Source organism: Protopterus annectens, chromosome 6.part0 (assembly GCF_019279795.1).
Source record: "Protopterus annectens isolate FY-2018-M chromosome 6.part0, PAN1.0, whole genome shotgun sequence".
NCBI lineage: Eukaryota > Metazoa > Chordata > Ceratodontiformes > Protopteridae > Protopterus > Protopterus annectens.
In genome coordinates this window covers 313,619,573-313,636,183 of record NC_056737.1, presented here as the reverse complement: position 1 = coordinate 313,636,183, position 16,611 = coordinate 313,619,573, and the positions used below count along the sequence as shown (strand labels likewise).

Sequence of the window (16,611 nt, the reverse complement as noted above, 5' to 3'; positions counted from 1 at the left end):
CTAGGAAAGAAATCGCTGCTCTGTGGTGTCGACATTTTCATCTTTCACTGAAAATGTGTCGATGAAACATCGTTCGCTGTTTTAAGAGTTTGATGTTTCAATATAGACCCCATTTTTTTCAGACTAGAAGATTTATCCAATGCACTGAAGAATGTCACAGAAAACTGCCAATCTAACATAGGTCAAGACAGACAAATAGAAAATACAAAAGATGCATATATGTAAATGATAAAGCTAAAGCCTTTAGTTTTCAAGGCAGATCATGTTGAGGCAAAAGGAAATAGAAACAGGATCTATATATGAAGTTTTTAAATTCAGATATCTAAGAATTTATGTATGGCATCTTTTCACCCTACTTCCTCTTTTGTAGTTATACTAGTGAACAAAGTGAAAATTGAGATTAAATCAAAAAAATATTACTAGACTTCACCCACACCTGACCAAGAAAATCCACATCTGTCTCAAATGAGAGGCAAACAAGTTCTGAAGTAATGTTGGGCTTTGCAGGCAGTTACGGTTAAGAAAAACAGCCTCACCTTGTGATCAAAAGTCTTGAGTGGCCGAATTTAGATCAGTGGTCAGATCCAAAGACTCATTCATTAAGAAACAGGCAGAAGAGGCAATATCATATCTGGGGTTAGACACTTTGTGAATACTCTTGGTGCAGTGGATAGTCCAAAAGGGTAAGGGAGAGAACTGATAATATGATCCAGACACACAACCTTAAGAAACTCCAGAAGTCTGGGTGAAAATCCACATGATAAGCATCTTTTAAATCTAGTGTTACCAGGAAACTTGAAAAAGGAAGAATGAGTTACAGGTTGTGAACTGACATAATTTTGAACTTGGACACTATCACAAACAGGTTTAGGAAAGAAAGATCCAGAAATAGTCTCCAACCATTTTATTTCTTTGGCACTAAAACATCCTTTAATAAAAAACCTGACCAAATCTGGGATAGTGGTTCTATCACTCCTTGGGATAGCATGCGTTGAAGGACATGGGTAAATAAGAGTCTATTCTGGAGGATGAGGAGTTACCACTTGAAAAGGATAGATTTCTTCCTATTGCCATCTGTAATGCTGATGAATAATCTTCAGAACCCATTTGTCTGAAACTATTACCAAACATAAAAGTGGAGATTCATACTTTCTGGAAAGACTGCCAGGGTGCAAAGCAGGGAAATGTCTTTTAAATAGTCATCCTGACATTTTGGAAGCCCCCTGCCGTTTCTTCTTAAATGTCTCGTTTACTAGATTATATAGAGGTTGTTTATTTTGTTTTTTACCAAAATTGGATGAGGAGTTAGAGAATCCCTTAGAAAGTTTGTAAAAGAACTGAAAAATCATAGAGATTCCCTGTATCAATTTAACTTCTGCAGCAGAGAAAAAAAACTAAATCTCGAGCCGAAGGAGAATTTAAATCTCATTTTTCACATCATCTGGGAGGTTCTGTGAATGCAACCAGGCAAAACTCTCCAAAACTCTTCAGGGCCATAGCCCTGTAAACAATGAGTTATGACTTGTACAATGGAAGAAACTAAACTATTTAAAGCAAATTATTCCTCTCAAGACGAAACTACAGATAAAACACAGACAAAACATTCCTCATACTTTCACAATTAGTCAGAATAAACTAACATGAGCCTCACAAGTCAAAATTCTGAAAATCAAAATTGAAAGAGCATAAACTTGTTTCCCCATACTTATCAATAAGATTCCCAATCATGTCAGAAAAATTAGGACTGTAATTGCTTTTAGCCGTTTCCAAAAGAAGGGAGAAACACTGTTGCCTGGGCCAGAAGGGTGTGAACTCAATGATCTTTGAAAGACCATAAGAATCTTAAAAATGACCCTGGATATGAGTGGAAAGGGTGGAAAAGCACACATGAAAATTCCTGTCAAAGTAAATGAAAATGCATTCATTTTCCATGCTTGTTTGCAAGGAGTCCTGGAGCAAAATTCTGCCCATCTTTTTTCTTTTCTTTTTGTGAATGGTGGTGAAAAGATCCAAGGTTTCCCCCACAACTGGATCAATTTTCCCCAAACACACCCGGATTCAATTTCCTTTTGTGAGGGTCTGTCCTGGTCTTACTTAGTATATCTGCACAAAATTTTCCTCTTGACAGACTGTAAGATGCCGGTAAAATGAGACTGTACTGAAAATCTGCATCCCAGGCTACTACTGGCTAGTCTGCATAGACTAAGATCTGGTTCCCCCATCTGTTTATGTAACACATCACTGTATCCAGGGGACAACAGATGATTGAGAGTTGACAACATTTATTAATTCTAACATTTCTGTTACGTTTCTGTGTTTTGGTATTTTCTTTTTGTTCTAAAGACCTGCACTTTTACAAGCAGACACTGTTCCCCAAGCAAAGTCTGAAGAATATGTAGTTACAGACGGTGATGGAGCTGAAGGGGAAAACAGGAGATGTGGATTCAGACAAAACTGGTCTCTCCAGCAAAGAAGATCCCTTTTTTACAAATTCCAAAACAAGAATCTTGAATTTCAGGGAATGTTGATACTGGGGCCATACAGACTTTAGGTACCACTAACTCTTTCTCATATAGATTATAGCAAGAAGAATGAAGAGAATTATGATTACCATGAATCCTAGTATGCTGAGAAATTAGCTTGCTGAAGCTTTAGACTCAGTGGAATAACTCAGGAATAGGTCTAGTAACAAACTATGGCTCCTCTTCGGCAAAACAACAGCAGGGCAAAAATAAAACAATGCATCAGAAAACATTCCACACAAAGCCAGAGGAATTTAAAAACAAATAAGTAAATTCATTCTGGAAGGAACAGGGTTAATTATACAAAAGTTACACACTACTATAATGCATAAGGATGGCAACTGTACCACCAAAAAAATAGTATACATAACTGTATGTCAGAACTGTCATTATTTTTATGTGAGATAAACAGAGAGACAGTTGAGGAAAAAAATATATGAACAGCTATATGCCATCTCTACATGTAATACTAACAATGTACTAAGCACACCCAGTCTTACCCACACTGTATAAAATTTAAATTCAGGATTCTGGCTATTATCCACAGGAATCTAAGAGGAGAATGGTGGGAGTTAAGAGTTGGAAAGAAGAGAATCATTTTGGCAATTTAAACTTAATAATGCTACAGCACCATCAGGGATCAATGACCACTTGTCAATTCTTACCACTCTGAAATTTAAGGGACAGGTATTTTACAGTGTCTCAATAACAGTAGAAAGGATAAACAATTAATCAACCTATGAGTTTTTAAAATACAGTCTGTACAAATACAATATTAAAGGCAGACTGGATGTACAGAAATTAAGGGTGGGGATACTGAATTTAATAATTCTTGAGTTTAACTGTCTCAATGCTTCAATTCTTATACACAGAATTTTTAAGAGGATTATTTTATACAGTTTAACAATCAATTTGCATTTTAAGGAACTGCTTACACATTTTACACATAGCTTTTCAAAGAAACAAACATATTAACATAGAAGAGTTTATGTATGTTGTCTCTAAAAATGTGAGAGATTAATTTTATTAAATGAGATGTTTTAGTCATCAGACTTTCTAATAGTGACAGTTAAACATGGTAATACATTTGTTTTGAGGTTCTGATGAAGAAATCCCACCATTAAAGGGACGAAAGCGCTTGACCTATTTTTATTTATAATAAACATTTGTTTTTAAATTCCTACACCTTTGAACGGGATGTTCATCTATTGCACTGTGTTATTTTTGCCCCACTGTTATTTTACCGGAGTGGAGCCACAGTTTATTACTGGTCTTTGACTGGCTGCATTGGACATGCTGTTTGTTTCTTTAAAGGGACAGATCTAGAATGAGACCTACTTTTTGCTATGGAAGAAAAGCTCTTTAAAACGGAGGTATCTAGTAAACATCACAGGAAAACAATCCTCTGACAAAAAGTCAAACAAAACTTTTGGAAGTTCTCTTGAAACCCTAATCTGTGATGGAGATTCCTCATACTTTGAAAAAGACTCTGCAAAGGTAAGCAAAACATGGAAAAATGTGAATACCTTGCAATCTACAATAGGTTGCGACTGGGACTAGACACTCTGAATACCCTTGTAACAGAGGATTACCCAAATGGTAATCCAGTAAATTGAAGATGTAATCCAGAGAAAGAAAACCTTGAGAAATGTTTGAAATCTGAGTCTACAGAAATGTGATAAGTTTCTTAGCAGCTGTAGAGTTAAAGGATGCTTAACGGGGAATCGGAGGTAACAGGTCGTTAAGGGACAGCATTTTGAATATTGTAACTTTCACAAACTGGTTTAGAAAAGAAAGATCCAAAACTGGTGGTCTCCAAGAGGATGAACAAAAACCTTTTCTCATCAGAGAAAGAGGGACAGGTTTTTATCACCTCGTGTCAACAGATGCTAAATGACAGGACGGAAAAAAAAAAGTTTATTGTGGTGGATGAACAGAAATACCCTGAAAAGGATGGGGGGGGGGGATTACCACTGACATCTGTATCCCCAATGCATCACTCTCAGAACCCATTTGTCTAATATCATCTGTTGCCAAAGACAGAAATGAAGAACCAGATTTGGGGGCATAATTAAAGGCTTGCCAGGGTGGGAAAGGGTAGGCACTCTGTAGACAGTCAGACTTGTAGAACTGCCCTAGTTTCTGGGGGGGGGGGTTACTCTTTTCTTTCTAGAGCACCCTTTCCACTATTTTTTGAATGTCCGCTTGCCTGAAGCTTGCTGTGTTTGCTTATTTTATAGAAGGTTGCACAGGCAGGTGAAAAATCTAAAACTTGGAGAAGGAAGACTGTAGAATTTTGAGTAACTTCTTGAATCAGTTTCTGTCACCTAGTCGCACATTTTCAGGACCTCAGCAGCAGATGGTCCAGAAACAACCTCTCAATCTCAAGGAGAGTTCAAACTTTAAGCTTTAAACAGCAGCATGTACATTTTGAGCACATAACTAAGCAAACCTTCTCATATCAGTTCCAGTAACAGCTGCTCTGGAAGAGGCACCAACTGATTCATAAGCACACTTCAAACAGTGCTTGCTCACTGTTAGATCAGATTCCTTCATTTTAAAGCAGTCATTAGGCATTATTCAGATTCTCAGTAAATTCATTATGCTACATTTAGGTAGAATAAGGCCTGAAATATGGATTCAGACATGTATGCATTCAGTTTCAGAGAATGGCAGTTTTATTAGAAAGGAAAGAGAAGCATGAAATGTGCAGAAAATACAGAAATACAGAATGTTCTTTTCTCAAAGGAAAGATAAATCTTGCCAGCTACAGAATACTTAATATTTCATTAAGGAACAAAGTACATACAAGGCAACACGAGGCCTGAGAACCAAGGCTAAGAAGGCGTGTAAAGCATTACAGGGTTTTGAAAACAAATCTGAGATACAGTTAGTGAAGTCAGTCAGTTAGTTCATTCATCCAACCTGACATTACAGAGAAGATTAAAGCTACAATACAGACACTCAAGCCTGAGTAAAGAAGAAAAGTCGAATAAAAACTATTTCAGTTTATGTTGTTCAGGACAATCAGAATATGATGAGCAGTAACTTTGGATATATTTAGCAGCATGGTTACTATCAGCACTGTTAATGAAGACAGTATTCGGATATTGTGAACATCTAATAAAGCCTTATTAAATGAACTACAGTGTTTGGAGAATTCATTCTGAAAAGTACAGAAGACTTGGTCCATAAAGAAAAGACTGGCATCTGTTCAGCATGAGTTTGGGTAATTAACAGATAAAGAGTTTCATTTCAGTCTCATTTCAGTTGTTTCCAGTTAATTCCAGTACATTACAGGTCTCATCAATTCTTACAATGGCGAGCCACTATGAATGGGGTAAAACAGTTAAAGTAACTCCCCAAAAAACATAGAAACCTTGCATCAGTAGTCGGACTATGTGTGTTCTACAAAAAATCTACAAAATAGCAGCGTTTTCATTCCAGTGCAGCACTACGTGTTTCATTCAACTACATGTATTCTACAGAGCAAGTATTCCATGCGGGTCTATATCACATAGTCGAAGTTATGTAACTTCAAACACCTAATGGACGAACCATTATGTTCGAAGTTACGTAACTTCGACTACCTAAAAAAAAAAAAAAAAAACACAACGGACAACAAAATAAACTGTTGTAAGCAGGGGGGGACAAGCCCCCCTGCACCCCCCCATACACCCCCTGCTACTTAAATATACCAACTCTGCGATCACACCACATTGAACAGAATGGAAACCTCCACCTATGGAGATTTCCATTCACATGCTTGAACTTTTACAAATTCAAACGTATGGTCTCGACCATATGTGGTTTGAACTTGTAAAGGTTTGATGACGTGATAGGAACCCTTCCAAGCAACCTTATCAGCAACACTTCAGAACTTCAACAGAAACAGCTGCAATAAGTAACTCTTTCAAGTACAGTTTTAGTGCAGCAGCCAGCATAACGTCAAGGTTTAACAGTTTTAAGTGACACTTTTTCCAGTCTTATCAGTTTCATAATAGACATTTCAACAGCATACCAGTATGTTTCCATAAATAAAAATTGTAAATTGGGTCTATATTAAATCAGCGAATGATTAAAAAAGGGAATGTTGATTTATCAACCCCATGTAAGCAAAAGCTTGCAATCCTGAACACTTCAAACACTGATTTTGTTTTCCAAGGGAAAACAAAATCATTGTTCCATAAAATAAAACATTACATAACGTGGGGGGGCTTCGCCGCCACACCCCCCAATGTGGGGGAATGTGCCCCCCACACACACCCTACTTAAATATACCAACTCCGAGATCATACTACAGTGATGAAAACAGTAAAGTAATGGAGGCGGCCAAGCGACTTCTTTCCCAGGGAAAGAAATCACTTATATGCCATTTCGATGTTTTGGAGTTTGATGCTTTCAAGTTCGATCAAGATGCATTCGAAAGAATGAGTCTTCAATCCCATAATAGGAATCCTGTAAACTATACAGAATATGCCAGAAATGACGGCACTACAGTTTCTCATTACAGAGCAGACCTTTCAGTAAGATAGTGCTACTTCATGCAGAAAATGGACACAGCAGAATTGCAGCTGTTACAGTGCACAGCACCAGTGTTTATTTCAAAAAAAGCTGCACAGAACATCAGCAGACCAGCACTAAATCAACAAACTTCAGCAGTGTTCCTTCAGAACATAAAATACATTATCCAGTTAACAGCTATCTCCACAAACTTTCAAGTTTCCAGTGTGACATCACACAGCCAAAAAGCAAGAAAAAGGTTAAAAGCTACAGACAACAAGACACATTCTTCCAGGATCATAAAGTTATGTAAGACTTTATATGCCCTTTCAGTTAACAGCTCAGAAAAGTTTAAATTCATCAGTAAAAGTCATTTGCATATCTGTTGTATAAACATGTCAAGTAACTTCAGTAAATCTTTGGTTTAAATTTAAAACCTGGGTAAAATAGTCTAAAGAACTAGGTTCCAAAAATGTTCTTTTAAAGTTAAAGGTTATTAGTTCAAGGATGTTAATTACGTCTAAACGCAAAAATGATTAAATCACAGACGCAGGCTACAGGAAACTATTCCCAAAAATAAGTCCATTTCTATCAGTACAGTTTCAGACTAAAATAACATAAATTCCTCTTTACATGTAATTCACAATACAGAATTATGTTGCAGTATTAAACATACAGATGGCAACACAGTCAATGTACATAACATGCAGGCAATGTCTCCAGTTCACATTACCTCACCTAGTTTCTTATTTTCAGAAGCAAGGGCAAATATTGCACTGAGGGGAGGATAAGATGGGTCAGAGTACAGATTTTGCTAAAGTAAATTCCAGCATAACTGAAAAACAGACTTCATCACAAAGTAAAAAAACTGCTACTGTTTCAAAGCAGAAGAAAGAAAGAATGCATTCCATAGCTATCTGTAAAGGGTGTGGCAGTCCGTTACCAAATCAAAGCAAAGCATTAATCTGTCATTTTTTACGGTTAAAAGAAATGACAGTATTTTATTATTTACAAACAAATCAACTTCAGTTACACATAAATCTTTATTAGAGGACACAAATGCAGTTTTGTCAGAATTTAAAGGGTCAAAGATTACAGCAGCTAACAGTTCAAAAAGTGTAACAACTCTGTACTAGGTATGAACATGTCTTCAGTAACAAGACTTTTTTCAAATGTACAGAATTTGGAAAATTGGTTACAACAGAAACATGCAGATTTATAGTTTAAAGATAAAATAAATTCCAGTTCAGCTGACACAGGTAAAGTGCTCAGAAAGACATATTGGGTATGGCCAGTTAGAAAAAAAGGGTAACAGTATGCATCTATGTCTTGTAAGGTATATCAGAAATGACAGTCAAGTTCATTCACAAAATAAAGGGCTTACACTTACAGATTTGGCAAATTAATTTTTTGTGTTACTGTTTTATCAGTCATTAGTTAAGAGCTTTGTAAATATCTTAATACAGACAGAGACAAGAAAAATTAATTCATAAAAACAGTACATCATGTGTCATTAAAGCCACAGATTCAACTCCTATGTTAAGATTGTATGTATTTTGTACAGAAATTGTAGTTTATCAAGCACACCAGATCAGATTACAACCAGCTTAGCAAGCTGAATTAAAGACAGTACTGTATGCCATAATGCAGTATGGTAAAGATCAATTTAATGCATTTACAATTTTACTACTTATCCAAGGAAATTGTAGACAGTAATGATAAATTCTTGTAGCATTCAGTACTACTGAAAAGTTAAATGACGTCAGCTAAAAAACAGTTATGGTGAGACAGTGGGAAGAGTTTCACTCACATAACAGTATGTTAACATCTGAGGGTCACAAGAGCAAATGTAAAAAGTTCCACAGTTAAAATTAATATTATACAGGTGCAGAAATGCACAGGGTTATGTTACTATATTATTTTCATTTGAGGTTAGCGGTTTGCTTACAGACTCGCAAGAGTTTATTAGCAGCAAATGCTTATTTCATGCAGAAAAATGTAAATAAAATCAGCACAATAAGCAATGCTATCAGTTTATAATAGTTAAAGATGGAAATGTTATTTTAAGGACCTGATACTAAATACAATCATGAACTTTAGCCACCCAGCCTTGCCCAAGAAATGAAAAGAAGAGGTTTAAAAGGCCTAACTATAAAAAGGACACTTCAGCATTAAAGCAGGCCTTCCTTTACATCATCAGTGATTGGGACAATGCAGAGTAAAATTTGGAAAGAGCTGTGGTGCAGAAGTTGACTGTCTATGTGTTTCAGTTGTTTCTTCAATGTTTGTTTAAATTTAAAACGTATGAGTTAAAACAAGTATGCATGTTTCAGACAGTTACATAACAGTACTAGTTTCAGTTTATGTTTTTATATATGTTCAGGCAACACTGACAAAAAGACATTAATAGTTTAGTCTCCGGAATATAACAATAACAGATTTCAGTTTATCTGTGTTCATGTAACACTGTCAAAATGTTCTCATGTTTTCAGAAGATTGTACAACAGTACTAGCTATCAGTTTATCTATGTTCAGACAATACTGACAGGAAAAAGTACCAATAGTTTAGTTTTCAGAATATAACATGTACTAGGTTTCAGTTATGCTTTTATCTATGTTCAGTTAGCACTGGCAAAAGATATTCTTTTAGTATTAGTTTAGTTTCCAGAACATACACAGCTATTTTAAATATGCAGTATAAATATGTATCACGCTAATGTAAATTTCAGTCAAGATTCAGAATATGACATTTATACTCAGTTATGTGTTCAGTATAGTACATTTCAGTCAAATTACAAAATATAAAAATAATATTCAGTTACTTCACATTATTCATTAGTTTTAAGGGTAAAGTAACAGCATTACATTGTTTTGTCATTAGTTAAGGGTAAAGTGACAGACTTATTTATAACAAGCTTATTACATCATAGATTTCTACATCATCATCTTTCACATTATTCAGTCATTAGTTAAGGGTATAGTGACAGAATTATTTATAGGTTCATAGGTTGGTACTGGCCTATCTGCCCGAAGGCATATATTAGCCCAGCCACGTTGTGCGGTATTCACCGCCCCTTTAGTAGTTCCCTAGACCCTTGTACTAGCAGCTAGTACCCTTGGCCCCTATCTAGTAGTGCTGTTGGTGTGATCCCCGGTGTGAACTTTCTGTTACCCATCCACTCATCAAGGTTCCTCTTGAAGAGTGATAGTGAGGGGCTCTGTCTTATGTAGATCGGGACCCTGTTCCATAGTAAGGGAAGTCTCTGGGAAGGGAATCTATCCCTCCAGCATGTTCTATTCATTGTTGTGTTGAGGTTTATATCCCTAGAGCGTGTAGCTGGAGTAGATTTGGTTTTGCTAAGATGGAGCATGTTCAACAATTCTAGGTTGGACACGGCTCTGTACGTTAGACAGGGATCGCCTCTGAGAAAGCGGTATGCAACAGAGAACAGTCTTAGCTTTTTCAATCGTGCTGCATAGGGCAACTGTTTAAGGCCAGTAATCCTCTTGGTTAGGTACCTTTGTGGTCTCTCCAGCTGCTGGAGATGTCTAGCCAGGTACATTCCAATTGGTGCATTGTACTCAATAATGGGTCTGATGAGGGAAGAGTAGAGAGGCACCATTACATCCTTAGATGTTGATGCGAACCCTTTTGTGATCAGATGGGTCACATAGAAGGATTTTCTAACCACTTTGGCAACATGGTTATCAAAGGAAAGCTGACTATCTACTTGGGTCCCTAGATCCCTTATTTCTTCTTCAGATTTCAGGGGATTACCTCCTATGTTGTAGTTTGCAGGTACTCTGATTTTTCCAAAGGGGATTACTACGCATTTTTTTGCATTTAGCTTGAGACCATGGCTTTGACACCATGCAGCAGTCTCATTTAGGCCCTTCTGGAGGATCTCCATGTCGGCCGGAGACTCTACTATAGCACCCAGTTTGCAGTCGTCTGCAAACTTAGTCAGCCACAGCCCTTCCGTGCTTGCCTGTACTTCTGAGAAGTATATGCCAAACAGGAGGGGCCCCAGGACAGAGCCCTGAGGCACACCACTCGTTACTGGTCTGGATTCGGACATAGACCACACTACTCTTACTTTATGGGATCTGTCTGAGAGCCAGTTTGCGATCCATCTTGTGACATTATGCCCAGGCTGGTGAGCTTATCAATAATACCTGAATGGGGAATTATTACAGGTTTATTAAGATAAGTTATCTAAATCGGTAGTAATATTATTTAGTATATGCAAGGCATAACAGGGCAGGCTTAATTTGTTAATTAATTTACAGATTACAGTACACTTTACATACTTACTGTACATTAGTCAGAAAGTTAAAAAAAGACACTAATAGAAAAATGCAAATATAGACCTGAAATACAGAAAGCATTAGTTTAGTAAACTATGAAGATATGTTACCTAAATAATAGGTAGTAATAGTTATTCAATGCACTCAAGGCATAACACAAGGCAAGCTTAATTTGTTAATTAGTGTACAGACTACAGTGCACTTTACATAATTATTGTACATGGAAATCTAAATGAAAATGTATAGACAAAAGTTAATACAGTATATGTTAATTATGCATCAAGACCAGCTACAGAGTTATCTCTAGTGCGGATTTCAATTAGTCTTCGGAAAATAGCCATCATGCTTGAGAGGCTATACAATAAAAACAAATAGTACAATGTTTAAAGATTTAAATCTGTGAACAACAGGAAAATGAAAGAGGCATCATGGTACACTAAGGCATCAATTCATAAGGTAAAAGAACATTACCATTACAGCATACAGAGAGGGGAAAAATAGGCAGGGTTAACAGTTCCTACTCTGTCTAATTTAAGAATTTGTATGGCAGTTTCTAATCACCTTTAAAAGCCACAGAATTAAAAGATACTAATTTTCACAGTAATGTACAGGTCTTAGACATATCAGACTTAAAGACTCTAAAAACTATGAATTTAGGTAATATGAAAATGAAATCATAAAAGTTAACAGACTTCAAGCCTAGTAGTCAATATTAGAATTGCAAGTTTATTCACCAGATAAAGTAAAACAATTAAATCATAAAAGTTAAGAGATTTCAATCCAAACAGGCCATAAACGCTCAAGTGACACCTACTAATCAAAATTAAAATTCCAAGTTTATTTACCAAATAAAATGTATTTTCAGATTATGGGTAAGGCTGCATAAAGGTGTATAAAGTAGTTAGCAATACAGATGTAAGGGAACTTCAAAAGTAGGTCCCCGTAAACTTTCGTCAGGGACCTCAGGGGCAACTGTTAGATTAGGGACCTCCATTTTAAAGTAGTTATTAGGCATTAAGAAGATTCTCAGTAAATTCACCATAGTACATTTAGGTAGAATAAGGCCTGAAATATGGAGTCAGACATGTATGCATTCACTTTCAGAGAAAGACAGTTTATTTGCAAGGAAAGATAAGCGTGAAATGTGCAGAAAATACAGAAATAGAATGTTCTTTTCTGAAGGGAAAGATACAATCTTGCCAGCTACAGAATTTTCCTTAATTGAATGTTAAATAAAGCGCATACAAGACAAGGCCTGAGAACCAAGGCTAAGAAAGTGTGTAAAGCTGTGCAGGATTCTGAAAATACACTTGAGATACAGTTAAGAAAGTCGGTTCAGTTAAAGTCGGTCAGTCAGTTAGTTTGTTCGACCTGACATTACACAGAAGATTAAGCTACAATACAAGCTCGAGCCAGAGTACAGAAGATAGGTCAAATAAAGACTATTTCAGTTTCATTGTTCAGGACAATCAGAATATGATGTGCAGTAAACTTTGGATATATTTAGCAGCACAGTTATTATCAACACTGCTAATGAGACAGCATTCGGATACTGTGAACATCTAATAAAGCCTTATTAAATAAACTACACTGATTGGAGAATTCATTCTGAAAAGTACACAAGACTTGGCCCATAAAGAAGAGACTGGCACCTTTTCAGCACAAGTTTGGGTAATTAACAGATAAAGGCTTTTGTTTCAGTATCATTTCATTTCAGTTGTTTCCAGTTAAGTCCAGTACAGTACAGTCTTATCAATTCTTACAGTCACTTCAGACACAGAAGCAATAACATTTATAAAAGATTTTGAATCAGAAGAGAGAATGGCAGCTATAATGTTCCTCATATTCTCAAATGATACAAGCACACATTTTAACATATGAGCTTATTAAGTAAAAATTCTAAAACTAACTGTGGTAGAAGTATGGACCCATGAAATTCCAACTCTAATAAATCATAATATTTTTCAAGGACAGTGGAAAATCACCATGTTTCCATGGAAACAACTGCTTCATTCTGGGTGCTACCAGAAGAAATACTCTCCTCAGAATCATTATCAGTCACCGGAGAAGAAAAATCAGAAGTGGTCCCACATTTTCCTGTTCAACATACTGAGAATCTTCAGAAAATGAAGATTTTTTTTTTCTTTTTTCTAGTAATACCAGAAATACAAGGGTCAAAAGCGTGAACTGTACCTTGAGTTAAAAGCTTCCTTATGACAGGTATTTCCATTGATGCTGATAGATTCCATTGAAGTACATTACCCCTGCAGACAGGGGATCCAGTCCATCTAGGCAGAAAGGCATTCTCTGCTCCAAGGTTGAGAACAGTTCTCCCTTGCCTACCAAGGATACTCCCAACACCCACAGAGAACATATCTAACCACAAGTTCATGGTGGCTGAAGGGACTACACCAGAGGGAGCCAATATAGAAGATGAATGGCCTAAGAAACCAGAAATGGCTACAATATAGTCATCTATTTGCAGCAGAGGCAAATTTGTAGCCTGCCAAAGGGGAAAAGGCTGCTTAGAAATGTTCTTCTTTTTGTAGCTGGATGAAGGAAGAGCCCAAGAACCAGCCAGTTGGTCTGTGGTAAAGTTGAAAATGATCCCTGAAGCCCAGGTAAGACTGACAGCAATAGTCACTGAAACAGGTTATGTATTTTTCCCCATCAAAAAGTACAGTGAAAAGCACTTTAAACACTAGCCACCAAAAGTAATTTAACAACAGGTTTTTAAGTAGAAAAACAAAGAAAAAATTAACTTCCACAAAGTAAAAAGTGAATGAATGTCATGTGTGAGACCATTTTCTTAGCTTAAACTAAATTACTTTTTTGTCAGAAACTCAACTTTATAAAACTAATATGGAAAGTTCAGGGAACTTATCTTCCCAGCAATGGAGAAATGCTACCTGACAATCCAAGAAAGCCCACAAAAGTAACGCTCTTCAGCAGGAAAGCTCTGAAGGGCTTGACACCCTAACCGCTGCTTTTATGTGGCTCTCCTTAAGCCCCCAAGTGGTTAGGGCATGTGAAAGGTGCCCTGAAGCTTTGAAGGATAGGTTGTTGGCCATATCACCAGCAGGCTATAACTCACACAGCTTAAACTACTGCAACAGCAATCTAGCTGTTAAAAATCAACAGCACCATTCCAGAGAAAGAAATGGCTGTACTCTATGTCTTGGTACATCTGATCACTACTCCTGCTCAATGGGGAACAAAAGTCTGAGGCATTTCTCTAACACAACTGAAAGAGAAATGTTAAATGGCATGGTTATGTGCTTTAGATTATGAAATTCAATTAAAATATAAGGGCTTGCAAATCAAAGAATAAATACATTTACAGCTTCTTTATTCTTAGAAAACAGCGTCCTTATTGTATCACATCAGAATACTGTTTCTGTAGTTTCACCTCTTTTTGCAAGATCCCGTGCAGTCTCCTTCCCAATACCAGTGTTGGCTCCAGTAATTATTACAGTCTTTCCATCTAATCTTGCAGTAGATACGCACACTCCACCTGCAGCAAATTTCCTGCATGTGACAAAAAATAAGTTAGTCTCTTCAGCAACATTGCTGAATCAATTAATGTTATGTGGTTAGGATAAAAGTGAGGACACAAGATAAAAATATACACAAGCACTTTTTATCCCACCACCTATATTCTGCGGAGAAAACAAATTCAGATGAGCTTACAGACATTTACAACTAAAATGACATATCTTGTTGTCCAAGAAACTCCTTAAAATAAAACTCTTACTGCAAACTAAATTCAGCTGCTGATACTACCTGCTACTATTGCTACTTCATTTACCAGAGTCATATGACGAGCAATATGCCCATATTTCTTATCCTGATCATCAAATTCACATGGGTTGTGATCTACAGGTACATTAAGCACTGTTATGATGTACTAATGTGGTCATACTGCACAGAAAAAAAAATACATCTCTAGCCAGGAATACAGGGTTGCCCTGACTCTTAAAATAAACATAATCCCTTCACAAGGTTGGCACTGAGAAATGATCAGAAGAAAAATCAATTGTTAAAATAAATGGCAAGGTTTTTTTTTTTTTTTAACCTCCCAATGCACTGTATATTATAAACAGAAAGGTATAAAAAGTATTTATATACTACTAACAGAAACAAAAAAATGTGTGACACTGAACATTACTGCTAAGCATGAAAATCAGACCAGGATAAATTTCATGAACCCTACACACACACACACACACACACACACACACACACACACACACACACTCACATGCATTAACATCCTACAATTCAATGAAAAGCAGGAAAATAAATCTGTATCTATCAACATAGCAACATGAAACAAATGTATAAAAATAAGAATGTAAACAAACAAAACATACAAAAATAACTTATTTTCAATAGTATAGCATGAACAAAAGCAGTAGTGCAACAGTTAGCGTTGTTGCCTTACAGCAAGACGCTCTCTCGTTCGATTCTCAGCTGAAGCACCTTCTGTGTGGAGTCTGCATGTCCTCCTCGCGGTCGAGTGACATCTAAAGACATGCAGGTAGGTGTGTGTGTGAATGAGTGTGGCTTCTCTGAAGGTTGGGCGTCGGGCTGACAACTCAGCACCATAAAAATCCACTGCCAATCATTAGTGGACCGGAGTTCTGCTGTGGCGACCCCTAACCGGAAAAAGCCTAAAAAAAAGAGCATGAACAAATGAAATGCTAAAGAACACAAATGTAAAAAAAAATTTATAGCAGACCTCTCCACCTCTCCAATGTTCTTATTTCAGAGGCAAGTTCAAATTTTCTGGCCTGATTAAGGATGTCCCTATTTTTTAACACATGTCCTTATTTTCAGGCCTAATTTACCCCTTCACATAATTTTCTAAATCTCCATCATTTCCATTTAGTGCGGGGTAATGTAATGGTCTATTATTAAGTGAGTTTGTTTCATTTTTATTGTTTATTTATTTATTTATTTATTTATTTGAATGTTCATCTTTACTGAAGATCTCTTCTGGTTTCAAACTAATTACATTTTGTGCATACCTCATGCATGGTGCACTTTATATTATCTCCATTAAATAGACAACCTAGTTTCATAATAATAAGAGCAAATATTTTCACACGCTCTTAAATTTTGAAGTTAGATAATAACCAATCCAGCCCAGAAAAGGGCATTACATTCTTAATTTCAATAAAGCAAACAATAATCCAGTTCATCTAACACATTTATTCAACAATTAACCTACCTCTACCTCCCTCAAATGAACTATTTACAAAATGACCTGCAGTCC

The 16,611-nt window shown here is 36.4% G+C and overlaps 1 protein-coding gene across 2 annotated transcripts in view; it reads right to left on the bottom strand.

The window, feature by feature from the left end:
* LOC122804287 (retinol dehydrogenase 12-like) overlaps nucleotides 1-16,611 on the bottom strand; it is a 747,835-nt gene that overhangs the window by 682,193 nt on the left and 49,031 nt on the right. For both annotated transcript variants that reach the window (XM_044074067.1, XM_044074066.1), the window contains exon 2: nucleotides 14,743-14,861. In XM_044074067.1, coding sequence (XP_043930002.1) covers nucleotides 14,743-14,861 — 119 coding nt within the window. The remainder of the gene's footprint in view (nucleotides 1-14,742; nucleotides 14,862-16,611) is intronic.